The 15406-nt window shown below is 35.1% G+C and overlaps 2 protein-coding genes across 2 annotated transcripts; both read right to left on the bottom strand.

The window, feature by feature from the left end:
* Positions 1–50: 50 nt before the first annotated feature.
* On the bottom strand, positions 51–9752 carry ifi35 (interferon-induced protein 35). Its single transcript, XM_062439261.1, has 10 exons — positions 9696–9752; positions 9358–9384; positions 7779–7850; positions 6277–6435; positions 4117–4233; positions 3887–4031; positions 2141–2250; positions 1863–2046; positions 967–1073; positions 51–890 (listed from the first exon to the last, which is right to left on the bottom strand). The coding sequence occupies exons 2-10, from the start codon at positions 9370–9372 to the stop codon at positions 681–683; spliced, it is 1119 nt and encodes a 372-aa protein (XP_062295245.1). The 5' UTR covers positions 9373–9384; positions 9696–9752; the 3' UTR covers positions 51–680.
* A 1406-nt stretch (positions 9753–11158) lies between these two features.
* Positions 11159–14887, bottom strand: rpl27 (ribosomal protein L27). The gene is made up of 5 exons (XM_062438599.1): positions 14835–14887; positions 14324–14406; positions 13443–13612; positions 11722–11832; positions 11159–11387 (listed from the first exon to the last, which is right to left on the bottom strand). Exons 2-5 carry the CDS (start codon positions 14402–14404, stop codon positions 11339–11341), a joined length of 411 nt encoding a protein of 136 aa, XP_062294583.1. The 5' UTR covers positions 14405–14406; positions 14835–14887; the 3' UTR covers positions 11159–11338.
* Positions 14888–15406: the final 519 nt, after the last annotated feature.

Raw genomic sequence — 15406 nt, 5'->3', positions numbered from 1 at the left:
CTGCCTCTTGGACTGTAGTTAAGACAAAATAAGAAATCTTAAGACGACACCTTTCTGACTTTTTTTATTGACCAAATGATTGAGATCACAGCCCTAAAATGAAATATTAAATGCATTTTTGTGATATTAAAAGTTGAGTTTTTCCCCCTATAATTAAAACCATTATATATTTTGCACATTTCTAGATTTCCACAACCTCGTTCACGTGTCTCTTCATCACTTTACAAACACATCTGAAGGCACGGAGCTCAAATAGTCGATGTGTAATAACATGTTGCAGGTTAATTACCTTTCAGTGTTATACAAGAAGAAACTAAACGTGCACATTAGTTGTTCATTTGAAGTTAATAAAAGTTTGTCATTATCATTCAATTCAAATTTTACACAACTAGACAGAAACACGCAGGTGATACATCGTCAGTATTAATATCACCAGCAGTAAAAAGGCATCCAGGATCCTGTTCTGAGTAAAATGAGCAGCTTATAACTCTAAATAATAAAAGAGACTTATACATTTGTGCTGAATTATACTGAGTTCCTTCACAAGTGCAAACAAAAGGTGTAAAAACATTATAGTAGATCAGATTTCAGGCGGAGTGGAGCCTTTCTTCACTGTGGCACATGATTGAAATCAACCTATGATGATGATGATGATGATGATGATGATGAGTCTACCGCCCCTACTCCTCCTCCTCACTTTTTGGAGGGACGGCCTCGAATTGGGCCATGGTCTCCTCTCCCAGCGGGTTGTACAGGAAGGATTCGATCTCTCCGCCGCCGTTGGTGCTCTTCTGGAAGTGGATCTCCAACAGATCCTGCAGGGTGTCTCTCTCCATGACGACGGGGATTCCCGTCAGCAGCACCGTCCGAGGACACACCGACATCTTGGTCTGGAAAAGAGCAACATGGGTTCATTTAAAACTGTAATTAAAAATCAATCCAACATGTCGTCTCGTGATACCTTACCTTCACGTTTGTAATCTTTCCGTTTATAAAAGGCGTCACTCTCACTTTGTGCTTCTTCTGTTGCAGCTTCACTTCATGTTGCTCTGTTTCTGTCAAACCGCTGGCGACTGACGGTAGAAAGAGTTTCATCAGATTAGAAACAGAGCCGGGAGCCTCTTTCAACAAAGCTACAACTTGCAATATGAGATCATTTTCATTTTGACAGGACAGGTTCCCAATTGTGATGTTAAAATGACTGTAAATGTGGACGATATCTATTTTATTTGACTAATTTAGACGGCTGAAGCTTCAAATTATCTTCAAATAAACTTTTTTTTAACCCAAAACGTATCCTTTAACTAATCACAATAAAACACGTAAAGGGAATTTGATGTTAAAATGACTATAAATGTGGACGATATCTATTTTATTTGACTAATTTAGACAAATTACCTTTAAATAAACTCTTTTTTACCCAAAAACAGGGACTGTAAATCCTCTTAATCACAAAATTTCCATCACAAAATTGTGAACTTATCCTTTAACTAATCAAAAGAAACATACTTGCAGCCTATGCATGAGCAACAAAGAGGACTGTAGGACAAACGCTTGTGAAACTTGACTCCAGCATTTGTGATTTGAGTAAATTCAGCAGTGATAAATCCATTTTACTACCTGTGTCTAAGAAGATAAATAGCCTATAACGTCAGGCATTTAATACACAAGTATTATGTAATTAAGAAGCTGTATGTGTGGATGCATTTTATCTTTAGGAGGAGCTGTAGTCCAACATGTTCTGAATAGTTACCACCAAAGTAAATCTCCCTTTAAAACAATATTTCATCATCATCATCATCATCATCATCATCATCATCATCATCCCATTTTTAACTATATTCAGATCAGAGCATGCTCACTGTTATTTCCCACAAACGTGAGGACCACAGTCCCGGAGTCGGACATCATCTCGCACTCTTCCACCTCTCCGCCTCCGTTTTTACTCTTAGAGAAGTGGATCTCCAGCTTGTTCAGCAGAGTGTCGGTCTCCATCTTGGGGAGGTTGGAGATTAAAATGCGACGAGGACAAACCTGGGAGTCGATCTGAGGAGACAGCGACAGGCACAGGAAGTTTGAATCGGATTTGAAATCAGATTTCAGGTCAGATTTGGCTCATTCATCAGTGTGTTTGTCGTACCTCCACCAGCTCGGGCACAATCAGATGAACCTCTCTGGCCTCCACATTGATGCTGCAGTCTCCTCCCAGATCTACCTGGTGCTTCTTCGTCGTCAGGATCTTCTTGGCCACTGAAAATAGAAAGTTAGTCAGGATTTTACAACAATCGAGCATCTAAACATGAATAAAAACGCTTTGTGGGTTTTTATCTTCAGGTGCAAGGACCGGTGGGATCACATTTTCGGTGTTGCCATGGTGACAAACTCTGGTTTTGTAGGTGATTGTGTCGTAACAGCCACAGACATAGTGTGCTGATGAGTTTAACAGTTTAATTATTAAAGTTTATATTTCTTTATTCACACAAACAGGAAATCAAGCATCAAACTGAGCCAACGTTAACTTTAACTGTCCCAGTCGCTTCTCTCTGCTCCTCCTGTTCATCTCTCCCGGACTAATTAACGCTGATTGGCTGCAGCTGCTAAATTTGGTGCATGAGGAGAAAATCATACGCTTCACGCAAAGGTCACATGATCAATTTTGCTGTTAAATCTGCAACATCAGCTGGAATTAGAAGTATATTTCCACTTATTTCCATATTAATACAATAAAATCAAGTTATTTCAGTTTGTGGTGTGCAAACATGATGCATCATTCACAATGGATATATGTTTCATTAAAAGTAACACAAACTGTTAGCAGGACATTGTTGATTTCTGCAATTACAGGCAAAATGTTATGAAGCTGGTACTAGTAGTCTGATGCAGTGGTTCCCAACCTCTGGGTCAGGTATCATTAATGAGCCACAAAGACAAATGTGAGGGGTCCATAGATGATTAAGAGTAAAGTAAAGCATTAAAAACATATTTCTGTAGCTAATTTTCCTTCAATCTTTTGTCTTTTTCCTGTGAATTACTGCATAATTCTACCTGAAAAAAGTTATTCTTTAGTTGATAAATAAATGCAACGTGTGACTAGAGGCTGCAAACACACATATTTGTTTTAAGGGTCACGAGACAAAAAGGTTGACGAATGTTTTTCTGCATGCATTGTGTATAGTGAAGTATATTGTCTAATACTCACCTCTATGGTTAGTAAACTATGGTACATGGGTCAATGACGTACCACATGACTTTTTTTAAGCCAATTAATCTTGAAAAACCCACTAAAATCACTTAATTTCAAATTGTAATATGGATCTTCAGGTACACAACATTCTGAATGTTTGTTTTTATTATTCTACAATTGAGTTGTTGCAAATCCTTATACGTCATTGACCCACATACAGGTAAAGAGAAGAGGTGTTAATAGCTAATTTATGCCCCAGCGCCCCCTGGTGGTTTAATCTGACCATACAGGCAGATCAACATGTGTAATCTGTATCAGTTTATCAACTAATTAAAATATCCATAAAAGCAAAAAATTACATTTATTTTATCATTAGTGATGTTTCTTTTTTTAATAGCTGGATTAAGACCAAAGAATCAAACCTTTTATCATGAAAGACAGAAAAACACGCTTCTCATTGGCTCCTTAGTTGTATTTAATTTATTTTGTGGGGGGGAGGATTCTGCTGATTATTGTTTTAAAGCTTTCTATGGTTTGGCTTTGTCTCTTTTGACCTTTTATTTGATTTTTGATTGCTTGAACATTCCCTTCTTGTATCTTGTTTTATATATCTTGCATTGTATAGTGTTTTTAAAGGTTCTATAAAAAATAAAGTTTGCTTATTTAATTATTTAATGACTCTAAATGCAAACACAAACTCACCAACTTCCTCCTCAAACGTGATCAGGGCCGTTCCTCCCTCCATGGGATAAACTATATGTGCTTCCATCTCATAGTCTTGTGAGTTGGTCGCTTTCCCCGTCTGTCCTTTAAAGATGACTTCCCTCTCCGGCACGGCCGCGAACACCTGAAATCACAAGTTGGAGATTTTACCGGACGTGTCGTAGCAGATTGAACGCGGCGCTCTGTGTGCTGTGAGATATGGAACGTACGTCAGCTTCCTGTTTCAGATGTAAGTTATTGGCTTTTTCATCCTTCACCGCCGCTATGACTCTCTGGATTTCCTCCTCCAGTTCCTTCTCCTCCTGCTCGAGCTTCGCCAGCTTCATCTGGAAGACAGAAAAGAGACAAACACACTGAAAAGTACTGAAATAATTCACATTACAAACAAATATACACATAAAAAGTTTTGATAATATCCCAAATTTTCCATTTTTTGTGAAATGTAAGCAGTTTAAGTGAATAAGCTTTAATAGTTTAGAGGTAAGCAGCAAACTAAAGCAGTACGTTTTATTATTATTATTATTATTATTATTATTATTTGTTTTAATGCTTTCCATTTTTGTTCTACTTTATTTTTTGTTATTTTATTATTATCTTTCAATAAGTTTTATCTTCTTATCAATTTGAATCATCTGTTTATTTTGTCTTTTAATCTTTTTAACCTAGTTTTCAGTCTAGCTTTTATTAAACTTTTTCTCTTTTATTTCATTTTACTTTTTTTTTGCCTTTTTAACCTTTTTTTTTACTCTCACTTTTAATAAACTTTTTTCTTATTTTTATCTATTTCTTATTTTCTCTTATTTATTTTACTTTAATTCCAGCTTTTAACATTTTTATTTTCTCTTACGTGCATTGATCTCTTTTTATTTTAATTTGCTCTTTATTTTCATTCCTTTTCTTTCTGTTTTTCTTCACGTCTATTCAACACTTTGTTCTCTTTTATTATCAGCTTGTCAATCAACTGTGAAGCACTTTGATCTAAAATAACCTGCATGGAAAGCTGCTATATAAATAAAGTTGATTTATAAATTGAGGATACCGATAACAAGAAAAAATTATTTATATTTCAAAATTATAAAAAGTTATTTAAAAAAAAAAAAAGGCATTTCTTCTGCTGGATCCAGACTTGACTGACTAACCCTAAAACTGGATCAAAAAGGAGATCTGAAACATACCTACATACATAATAACTGAGAGGAAAGAACTAAACAGCATGCTTTAAATCGCAGCAGGAGTCGAGCTGGTTAAACTGGTTAAACTGGTTAAACTGGACAGAAACATTAAAACAATATTTCTATTGTAGAAAGAATCCACGAGTGTGTTCGGCTGTTATTTTAGATCATTAAAATAGATCAAATATTGTCACATACAAGCAAATTTGAATAAAAACTGTAAAAACTGAGGCACTCTAAAACATTTGATCAGCAAGTAAAGAGACACTTATATTCAAAATAAGAAATAAGAGCATGTTGATGCAGTAATCTTTTTTTTATAGTATTATTATAGTGATAATTATAGTGTTTTATGCTGTATATTTAGTTAGAGCTGCAATGGTTACATTAACTGATTGAATGAAATTAATCAGCAGCCGTTCTTACGATCATTTAATTATGGAAATGTTTTTTTTCCAAGAAGAAAAAAACCAAATATTTTCCCTGTTTGGAGCTTTAATCCTGCTCTTTTTTTATTTTACTATATTTTGCCTTATAATCAATTCTCAACTGTTCTTAAAACTACTCTATAAACAATATTCATTGACGTCATGTCCTAATTTTTAAAATATTTTCCTCTGTTGCTTCATGCCTTCACAAGTGATGCATGTCTCGCCACACCTTAATCTGTGATGTCATAGCAGGTGTTTTCCAGTTAACACAGCTGCCGTGGAGCCAAACGGGGTCGACTCGTACAGTAACGCAGCAGTTTGAGTCCCATTAAAGATCGTTAGACAGGAGCAAAGTGTCATCAGCTTTAAGTCAAATCCTACAGTTATATTACATGAAGTGGTTCAGATCACTTTAAAGACGTTTAGAGAGATTTAAAAACACTGCTTACACAAATAATTAGTATTTGAGGTGATATTTCCACATTAAACAGTTAAATTACAACTTAAAATCACATCTAATTATTCTCCCTCACTTAAAAAATAATAAATCTGTTAAAATGAAAATGCTTTTAGTTTTAAAAAGTGTGACTGCTGGACCCCAGATATCTCCTACATGATAGAAACGTTGATTCTCAGTGTTTGTTCATGTTTAACAGATAAAAACAAACATTCTGCAGCTCAGTGAAACTCAAACATCCAACTGAAGGAAGAAGAAGAAAAACATATGTTTGAGTGGAGGAGGACTTTAAATAAAAAATAGTCTTACCTTTTCATTTGCAAGGTTCTTGACGTGGGATTGTTTGTCCTTAATAATATCAACCTTTATTTTCTCTGTGCGTTGTTTGCACTTCTCCTTCATCTCACACAGATCCTCTCGGTTGGCGTTCAGCTCCTTCTGCTCATCGAGGAGCTGCTCATATTTTTTCTGTGGACAAAAAACTGCGTCTCAATTCTTGTCTGAGAGCTTCTTATATTATCACAAGGTAATAAAATGTGTCTCGTGCATCTTTTTATAAACATTTCCTCAAATTCAGATATATTATGAAGTCTTTGCAGCCTCCAGCTGAATTTAACATAAATAAAGAGAAGTTTAACCCTCCTGTTGTCCTCCAGTCAAGGAAGGAAGGAAGGGAGGAAGAAGGAAGGAAAGGAAGGGAGGGAGGGAGGGAGGGAGGAAGGAAGAAGGAAGGAAAGGAGGGAGGAAGGAAGGCAGGAACGAAAAGAAGGAAGGGAGGAAGGAAGGAAAGGAGGGAGGAAGGAAGGAGGGAAGAAAAGAAGGAAGGGAGGAAGGAAAGGAAGGAAGGGAGGAAGAAGGAAAGAAAGGAGGGAGGGAGGAAGGAAGAAGGAAGGAAAGGAGGGAGGAAGGAAGGCAGGAAAGAAAAGAAGGAAGGGAGGAAGGACGGAGGAAAGAAGGAAGGTAGGAGGGAGGGAGGGAGGAAAGAAGGAAAAGACGAAGGGAGGAAGGAAGAAAAGAAGGACAGAGGAAGGGAGGAAGGTAGGGGGGAGGAAAGAAAGAGGGAGGGAGGAAGGAAGGAAAGAAGGAAGGGAGGAAAGAGAGAGGAAGGAAAGAAAGAGAGAAGGAGGGAGGAAGGACAGACAGACGGAAGGAAGGAAGGGAGGAAAGAAGGAAGAGTCAAAACAGACGGGGTCAATTTGACCCGGGAGGACGACACGAAGGTTAAAAATTATAACAGCTGATTGGTGTAAAAACACAAAATCACTGAATGTTCCTTTTTAAATTTTGCTCTTCTTAAGCTTTAAAAAAGTTGTGTTGTAGATCACGTAGAGCACATCTGGAATAAAAAACAAGGTGCTGGACCAAAAGAAAAAAAAGTCTGTAAACTGTAGCTCCCAATGCAGCTATGGTTTAATGGGATATCTCAATATCCTGTTTCAATATATCTGACTCTTCTTCTAGTCTTCATTTTTTATGCAGCGCTTCATTTATGATATAAGATATTTACAATAAGAGAAATACTCAAAGATAAGAAGACTTATTTGTTCAGGCTGAAGCTGAATTAAAGTAGAAAATGTCATTTCAAGCTTGTAAAAAGCCACAAAATCAGCAGAGTTCTTGCACATTATCACATTATTATTAATGCTGTTGCTGAGATTCGTTGTTTCTTTTCAAATAAAAACATTTTTTTAATTAATGTCAGTTTCAACCAGAGACCCTACACCTGCTGTTATTGTGAGATTATGTATTTCATCGTATCTGACGTTAAAACACAGTGAATAAACTGCAGTGAACGATGAGTGAAGATGCACCTTGAACGAGTTGATTGAAGCTTGGATTCCTTCTAAACTTTCCTCGGACGGTGTCGTCACCAGCGAGAAATCCTGAAAAAACACAAAGACACACAAGCGTCCGTCAAAGAGGAGAATTAACTGCTTCTTCTCTGCAGGAATTTACCAGCTGCTAAATATGTCATAATTCAACATTGCATTGGTTTATCTGATTGTGTATATACCAGATATGATCACACTGATGATTTAGAGGTCTTTAAAACTCTTGTATCAAATAAGATGAACCTGGTGATACAGGGTTTAATTTGCATTGTGGTTGATTCATGAGTTAAGTGTTGTATAAGCAGGAGGAGCTGAGGAGGCAGTGAGAAACCAGCTGTGAAAGCGTCGAAAGAAGAAGAAAACTCTGCAATGTTGGACATCGCATGAGAGTAGCAGCTAGTTTATTTACTTTATTTATATTTTATAGTTTATTTAGCAGCAGAGGAAACATGCTGGTGGACTATCGCTCACTTTATCACCTCCGCATCACTTCCAGTATTTGGTAGATTCCCTTTCCGTGAAGATTGTGTCATTTCTAAAATGTTAAAAGTGTTTTTTTTCTTATGTAATTTTGTTTTATTGTATGTAAAAATGTTTTCCCAAAATGTTAAAGTTGTCTCAAGCCTTATAAAAGTGTTTCACACTAATGTTGTAATAGGGCTGGGCGATATGGACAAAATCAAATATCACGATATTTTAGACCAAATACCTCGATATCGATGCTTTCCCTAAATATTTACACTATGAAATCTTTGATAAATAATCATCAGTAATGTGGATACAATGAAAAAGTGGTTAAAAAGTAAATAACAGAACAGCTAGAACAGTCTGGTAAGTTCAGAAAATTACATATTTTACTGTAATGCAGCTTTAAAACCAGGAAAAGACGACTCCATACAATATCCACAAATCTAAGACGATATCTAGTCTCATATCACGATATCGATATAATTTCAATATATAGCCCAGCCCTATGATGTAATGTTGTTTTGCACTTCCCGGCCACCGTATTAGGCTCTATATGATGGATTTAGATGAATTATGATTATTTATAGTTAGATAGAAGAGAAATAAGAGATTATTTAATGTCATTTTATATTAATACACAACGAAATACAGTTAGTCAGCAATCCTAAGTTTAACATCTTACATAAAACCAAAATTAATAGAAGAATAAAACATACAGGTTAATGAAAGTTACTTTGGAAATGTGATACATTACATTACAGATTCCTTTAAAATGTGTAATGTAACTATTTCAATTGCTTATTCAAATGGTTTTCCAACTTTGTAATGTTGTTTTGAACTTCCAGGCCACCGTAGGCCCAATGCAGCTGCGAGTTAAACACTTGCATGAAAATAAATGAGTCATCTTGTAAGTGAAACTAGTATTTCAGTTATGCAATAAAACATTAAAAAACCTCCTTGTGTGAAAGTGTCAGTGGTGCAAAAAGCCCAAAAATCATCAAACTCACAGATTCATTTAATCAAATCTAATGTTTGTATATTTAATTTTATTTATCTAGCAGCATAAAAAACCATAAAAATGACGCCTCACCTCATCTGAAGACATGTTGAAAATAATCTGAAATAAAACACATATTAAAGATATTAAAGCTTTAACTCATGAATAGTATTAAATAAACTATAACAGAGAAAAGAGAGTTAAACTAAACTTTTATAGATGAACTGAAGGTTTTGATTTCAGATAAACAAACCTACGCCTTAACAATGATTATGAAACTAAATCAATATATATATATATATGTGTGTAACAGCACTTAAAATGTATAAAAACTGGATTCCTTAATGTTAAACTCACATAAAGGTTTTATTGTCGTTATAAAGTAAACACGTAAACTTATATTTTTTTCTACTAAAAAGCTGCTTTCTTACCTGCTATCGACCGTCTCTGCTGTCTGCTCTCATTTATTCTTTCACTTTCTATTTCAAAGAAGTTAAAGTGCTCATTATTTCCTCCAGCAGATGGCGCTACACCTGTGAGGATGCGTTCAGGTGCTGTCGGACAAACTGGCTCTCAGGCGTTTCAGTATACACACAAACAGGAAAACACTGTGACCAAAAGGAGGGAGGTGATTTTATTTAATTAAGGCTTTAATAACTGATTTATTTAATGTATTATTCATTCATTATTTCTTTGTTGAGCTCATTGTGATGAAAAGATCCAGAAAAGAGATTTTAAAGTAAGATTCACAATTAAATCACAACTTACACATAAATGACTGAAAAGGAGCAAGGAGGGAAAATTGAGTTTTTCTGCTGGATTTAAAACATAAATTAATATTAGTAATATATGATTTGTAAATTACAGTAAATTTAAAAAACAACACTTACAGTAACATGAGAAAGAAAAGATCAAAAGCCGTAAACAATAATTCACCATTAACTTAATAAATGTGATAACTTCATAGTTTATACTTTCTTTATACATTTGTTTTAACCTGAAACATAATTAATCAACCATTTAATTCATTCTGCTTTAAATTAGTCCATAAATAATAATGCTTAAAATTCAACTTCCCTCCATGATCGTCGTCGTCTGAACTAAACTTCACATTTATTTCTTTTTAGAAGCTTTGTAGATGACATTTTATTCATACTTTTTTTTTTTTAAAACTACATCTGGCAGCTGCAGGAGTTTCTGTCTAATTCAAAGTTTATAAACTCATATACAGAAGTGGAAGAAGTAAAAGTATCACACTGTGAAATAATGTTATAAAGTTAAATATTTAAGGATTCTTAAGAGTGTGATTATACACTGCAGTGAAATTCAGTTGTATTTATTTACAAATATTAATATACTTTAGAGTAAAACTATTAATGTGGAAATCAAACAGAAAAGTAGATAAATGCAGCACTAAAACTATATTATATTTTCAAGGAATAAACAGTTACTTAGATACAAATATTAAATATACTCACTTTAATTCAACATCTAACTTAAAAACAGAATTATTCATAGTAAATATAGTGTTAAAAGTACTTTCAAAATCGAAACACCTGTGGATTTTAACAAGAATCTTGTTTTATTCCGTTCTGTTGTCGCTTTCAATAATTAAAATTGAAGTGTAATTTATGTTTATCTAACTGTTGTCTTTAGTATATATTTGGTTTTGCCAAAGACGAAGGACTGAACTGTTTATATTTGGAGCCAGTTTTGATTTTGTGGACACAAACATTACAAGTAGGACAACTTAGATTAATGACAACTTTGTTAAGTGAGAAAATATAAAAGATGCATTTATACATTTTGATTGCTTATGGGTGTAAATGTGTCACATTTTTAAGTGTTCAATGATTTATTCCAAAGTATTGACCCAAAATATATAAAACCAGACTAATAATCACTGAATCTTTAATAAATCAAAGCCTCAACATGTCCAGACTATAACAAACATAAATGATGTCTCTCAGTACAATAAACCTGTTTATTTACTTATTCAACAACGGGAATGTTACAATAAAAAGTCAGAAGTCAAAACACTTTTTTTAAACATTTATTTGTGAAAGCGATGAATTTAGAATCTGAGCTTCTGGAAGAACCACTTGTTCTTGCCCGTCTTGTACCTGCAAACAGAAAAAAAACACAATTAGTTCATTTCCTCTAAAAAACAACAAAAACAAACAGCTGATTGATTTTATATAAAAAGATGCACCGATGTTAAACTACAGAAACCCTGAAAAACTGAGTAATACTAATAATTAGTTTATAAAAGGAGGATTCTTCTAATAAATGAGCCTGAAAATCACTTTCTACAGGCGATGACATCACCAAAAACATCTTTCAAGACATTATTATAGTTTAGATTTATGTGCTGATTAACAACTGACATGTTTTATTACAATATGAACACATTAACTACGTGATGTTTAAATTAAGAAATGATTGGACTCGACTCACCTCTCCTCAAACTTCACCTTGGCCTCCCGCCTGGCTTTGCGTTTGAGGGCAGGATCCCTGAAGACGTCCTTGTTGACAACAGTTTTGTCCAGAGGAATATCCACAGAGTATCTGAGGGAAGGAAAATAAAACAGTTTAACATCTTTTACTTCTGCTGTAAAGCATCTGATGAACAGGTCTGAACTTTCAGCTTGTTTAATTAAATTATCTGTATAATTAAAGCTTTATAACTGGAGTGTTTTTTTATCTCTCTGCTCAGATGCTTTAAGGATGTCTCACATTATAAACTGAGAACTTCACATCAAATCTAATGTTTATTGTTGGTTGATGTTTGCTTCATAAAGCCTTCAATACAGCTATTTTAGTCAGAATAAGCAGTATTGGTGGGTCATATGGCTCTAATATAACATCACAATATTTCAGGACATTACTGTGTTGATATTGATGATATGACAAAAGCAGGATTTTAGGTTCTCCTTGTAAAGAAACCAGCTGTTTCTGCTGGAGGTGTTGAGGTTTGTTGTATTGTCCCTTTTTGTTAGTTTTCTTACACACTTCTTACATATTACTGAGGTTTGTAATATGCACATCTGATCATTTATAACCAAACAATCTCCACACTAATGATGTCTCTCCTTTTGGGAACTATTTCCTCAATATTGTGAATACAGCACCTTGGCATAAAACATATCTAAAAAAAGACACTTGCATTGCTATAATGTGTTTTTCTAGAGAGCTTCCCGGGTTATCTTGTGTCGAGCATGTGTACGAGGACGTCACGATATTCTCACAACACACCAAGAAATACAACAAAGCACCAAAGGCAAACTAAGACTACAATCAGGTATATAGATGTAGAAAATGTTTACTTTCACAGTTGTTTAAAAAATGGACAGAAACACGTGTTAAGTAAAACATTTGTCAGAGCGTCTCTAAAATGAATCCAGTGACAATATTCAGTTACATTTAATTTAAAAAGCTCCACACAACTTTTAGTCTAATCTATTTAACCCACCAACAAACACAAATCAATTAAATATAACTATAAATGTGTCAAACTTAAAACAGCTTCCTGCAGGTTGATTTTCAGGGATTTAAACATTAGGACTGATTGTACGACTGACATCTGTAGACAGAAGAACCTCTTTATTGGTCCACTCTCCTGTTTACACACATTTTAAGACTTCTTAAAGGAAAGCCAGATTTCTTTTTAACACCAAACCATTAAAACACTAGTCACAAACTCAGTCTGTAGTCTTAACAAACAAAGACAATCTGGATTCACTATTGGTCAATGCTACATGAGTTACTCTAATTCTAGCTGAAGCATCCACTAACGGATGGAGCCGCCAGCAGCTTCAGCGTCAGCACTTCACCAAAAAGCTCAGTGTGAGAGGCTTTTACTCCGCTGGTGTCGGCCACAATGAAGCCAACAACGATTATTTAAGCAGAGAAGTGAGTAACATTAAATTCACTTAAATTCTCCACAAAAACACCAATTTAACATACAGATTATTGGTGATGCTTCACTTGTTAACTCTTTCTAAACAGATCTGTGGTTCAAAATTTGGTATAAACACTTTTTATGGAGGAGTTTCTTACTGTGAAGGTGTAGAATATGAACAGTATGTGAGGGTTAAATAAAAGCTGCTCTGCCTCGATCACTGTTTGACCCACAGCAGCAACAGATTTACGTCATCAGTCTCCAGCTACACACTCACCTGGTGGGCATCAGGTGGTTGTAGTTGAACACCTTGACGAAGGCCTTGATCTTGGACCTCTTGGCGATCTTCTTCTTGCCCATGGTTGTGGTCACCTTACGGGGGTAGCGGTCGATGCCTGCGACCAGAGCGTGGCTGTAAGGACGGTCGGTGGTGCCATCGTCAATGTTCTGCAAAGGAGACGATATTAAAATCAATCTTTTTTTATACAAGTTCAGTTTTTCCACATTGTTTAAACTATTTAAAGACCTACTTAAACAGTCAGGTGCTCAAAATCAAATCAACATTGAAACAGGTTGTTCTTGCTGTAATCATTCCTCCTGTTCACACTAACCATTAGAAGATCCCTTCATAATACACTAACAATGTAAGTGACAGGAGACAATCTACAGTCGTCCTACTGTGCAAAAATGTATTTAAAAGTTTATCAGAAACTAATATGAAGCTTCAGCCGTCCAAATGACTGAAATCAAGTAGATATCTTTCAGTGTTACAGTCTTTCTAGTACCAATGTCCCTCTTTTTGTTACTATATTTCCACCACAGCTCAACAGGGGAAACACAAAGAGGCAATTTGATGCTAAAAGACTGTAAATGTGTCAGATATCCACTTGATGACTAACTCAGACTGCTGAAGCTGAATATAAGCTGCACAACTTTTAAATGACTGTGGACACATTGTGGGTTTTGGCCTCCATCACTTCCACTTAAACCACATCTAAAGGGGATATTTTAATGTTAACAGCTATTAAACCCTCTTTCAGTGCTTATGTTCACCTAACTGCTGTTTTAACCCATCTTTTAACACATTAACCCTGATATTTAAGTCCACAGAGCTCCACATGTTGTGTATATGTGTGTGTGTGTTTCTTTTTCCTGTACCTTGACGATGACAGCCTTGCGTCCGGCGTAGCGTCCAGCTAGGACCATTACCACCTTCCCAGGCTTCATGAACTTGCCCATTACTACCACACAGAGAAAAATACACAGTCAAAAAACAGTGTAGCGTTTCCGATACACAATCAATACTTTAAATGGGCCTAAACGATAGATAGGAACTGGAAATGAAGGCGTTTTTCTAGTAGACACGTTAGTGATACAGTTGCTGGTTGTAATTTAGTTTAAATGTGAGTTAAAACTACAATGTGTGAGCCTAAACATGCAGAATAAAGCTGCTATAACAAAGTGGAGTAGCCATGTTGGATCCAGCGCTACGGAGACGAAGCGCCGCACTAAATGCTTACTAACTACTTTAATCAAACACATAATCACGATAATAACACATTGATTTTGTCTAAATGAGTGTTTGTTACAAGTCTGGTGGGATAAAAACTATAAATCGGTCGGATTCGAGCCGATGTTTGAAGATTTTTAGTAGGGATGTTTCACTCACTGATGCTGTTCTACGGCCGCCGCTAACAGGAAAGGAAGCCGAGAAGGTTTCTGTGAACTTTGACACGGCGAGAAACACACGTCACTTCCGCTTATAGAAAAAAAAATCCATCCCGTTATTTATTTTTTAAATGTTATTTATTTTTCTTTTACACTTTTAAAAACTGCATCACGCATTTTTTTTGGATCGTTGATGTTTTTAAAATATATTTTTTTTTAAAACAACAAAAACAACTTTGTTTATAATCTACCTCACCTTACTTTGTGTTGTCAGTTCTACAATGTCTTTTATCTGTTTTGTTTCTTATGGTTTTCTTTATTATTTACTGTTTTGTTTATTTATTCTATGGTGTCCTCGAGTGCCCAGAGAGGCACCTTTAAATAATATGGACTGTAAATATAGTGTTTTCCCCCTTATATTAAACATCTTGGTTAAACATTTATATTCTTTGTTCTATTTATTGCCACTTTTGTTTTATTTTATTATAATTTCAATGTAGCCTATGTATTTTGTGCTTGTGTCTATCTTCCCACCTTGACGACACTTTCTAAGTTTTTAGTCCTTGTGTTGGA

This window comes from Scomber scombrus, chromosome 18 (genome assembly GCF_963691925.1).
Source record: "Scomber scombrus chromosome 18, fScoSco1.1, whole genome shotgun sequence".
Taxonomy (NCBI): Eukaryota; Metazoa; Chordata; class Actinopteri; order Scombriformes; family Scombridae; genus Scomber; species Scomber scombrus.
The sequence above is the reverse complement of the archived record's forward strand: the minus strand, read 5'-3'. Positions and strand labels throughout refer to the sequence as shown.

Excerpts from the sequence above, each read along its gene's own strand:
- rpl27 (XM_062438599.1), bottom strand. The coding sequence starts at position 14,404 with ATGGGCAAGTTCATGAAGCCTGGGAAGGTGGTAATGGTCCTAGCTGGA. Across the intron at positions 13,613-14,323 it reads GCAAGGCTGTCATCGTCAAG|AACATTGACGATGGCACCAC; the intron begins GTACAGGAAAAA and ends TCTCCTTTGCAG. Across the intron at positions 11,833-13,442 it reads AACCACCTGATGCCCACCAG|ATACTCTGTGGATATTCCTC; the intron begins GTGAGTGTGTAG and ends TCCTTCCCTCAG.
- ifi35 (XM_062439261.1), bottom strand. Across the intron at positions 6,436-7,778 it reads CTTCAATCAACTCGTTCAAG|AAAAAATATGAGCAGCTCCT; the intron begins GTGCATCTTCAC and ends TTTTGTCCACAG. Across the intron at positions 891-966 it reads GAAAGATTACAAACGTGAAG|ACCAAGATGTCGGTGTGTCC; the intron begins GTAAGGTATCAC and ends GCTCTTTTCCAG.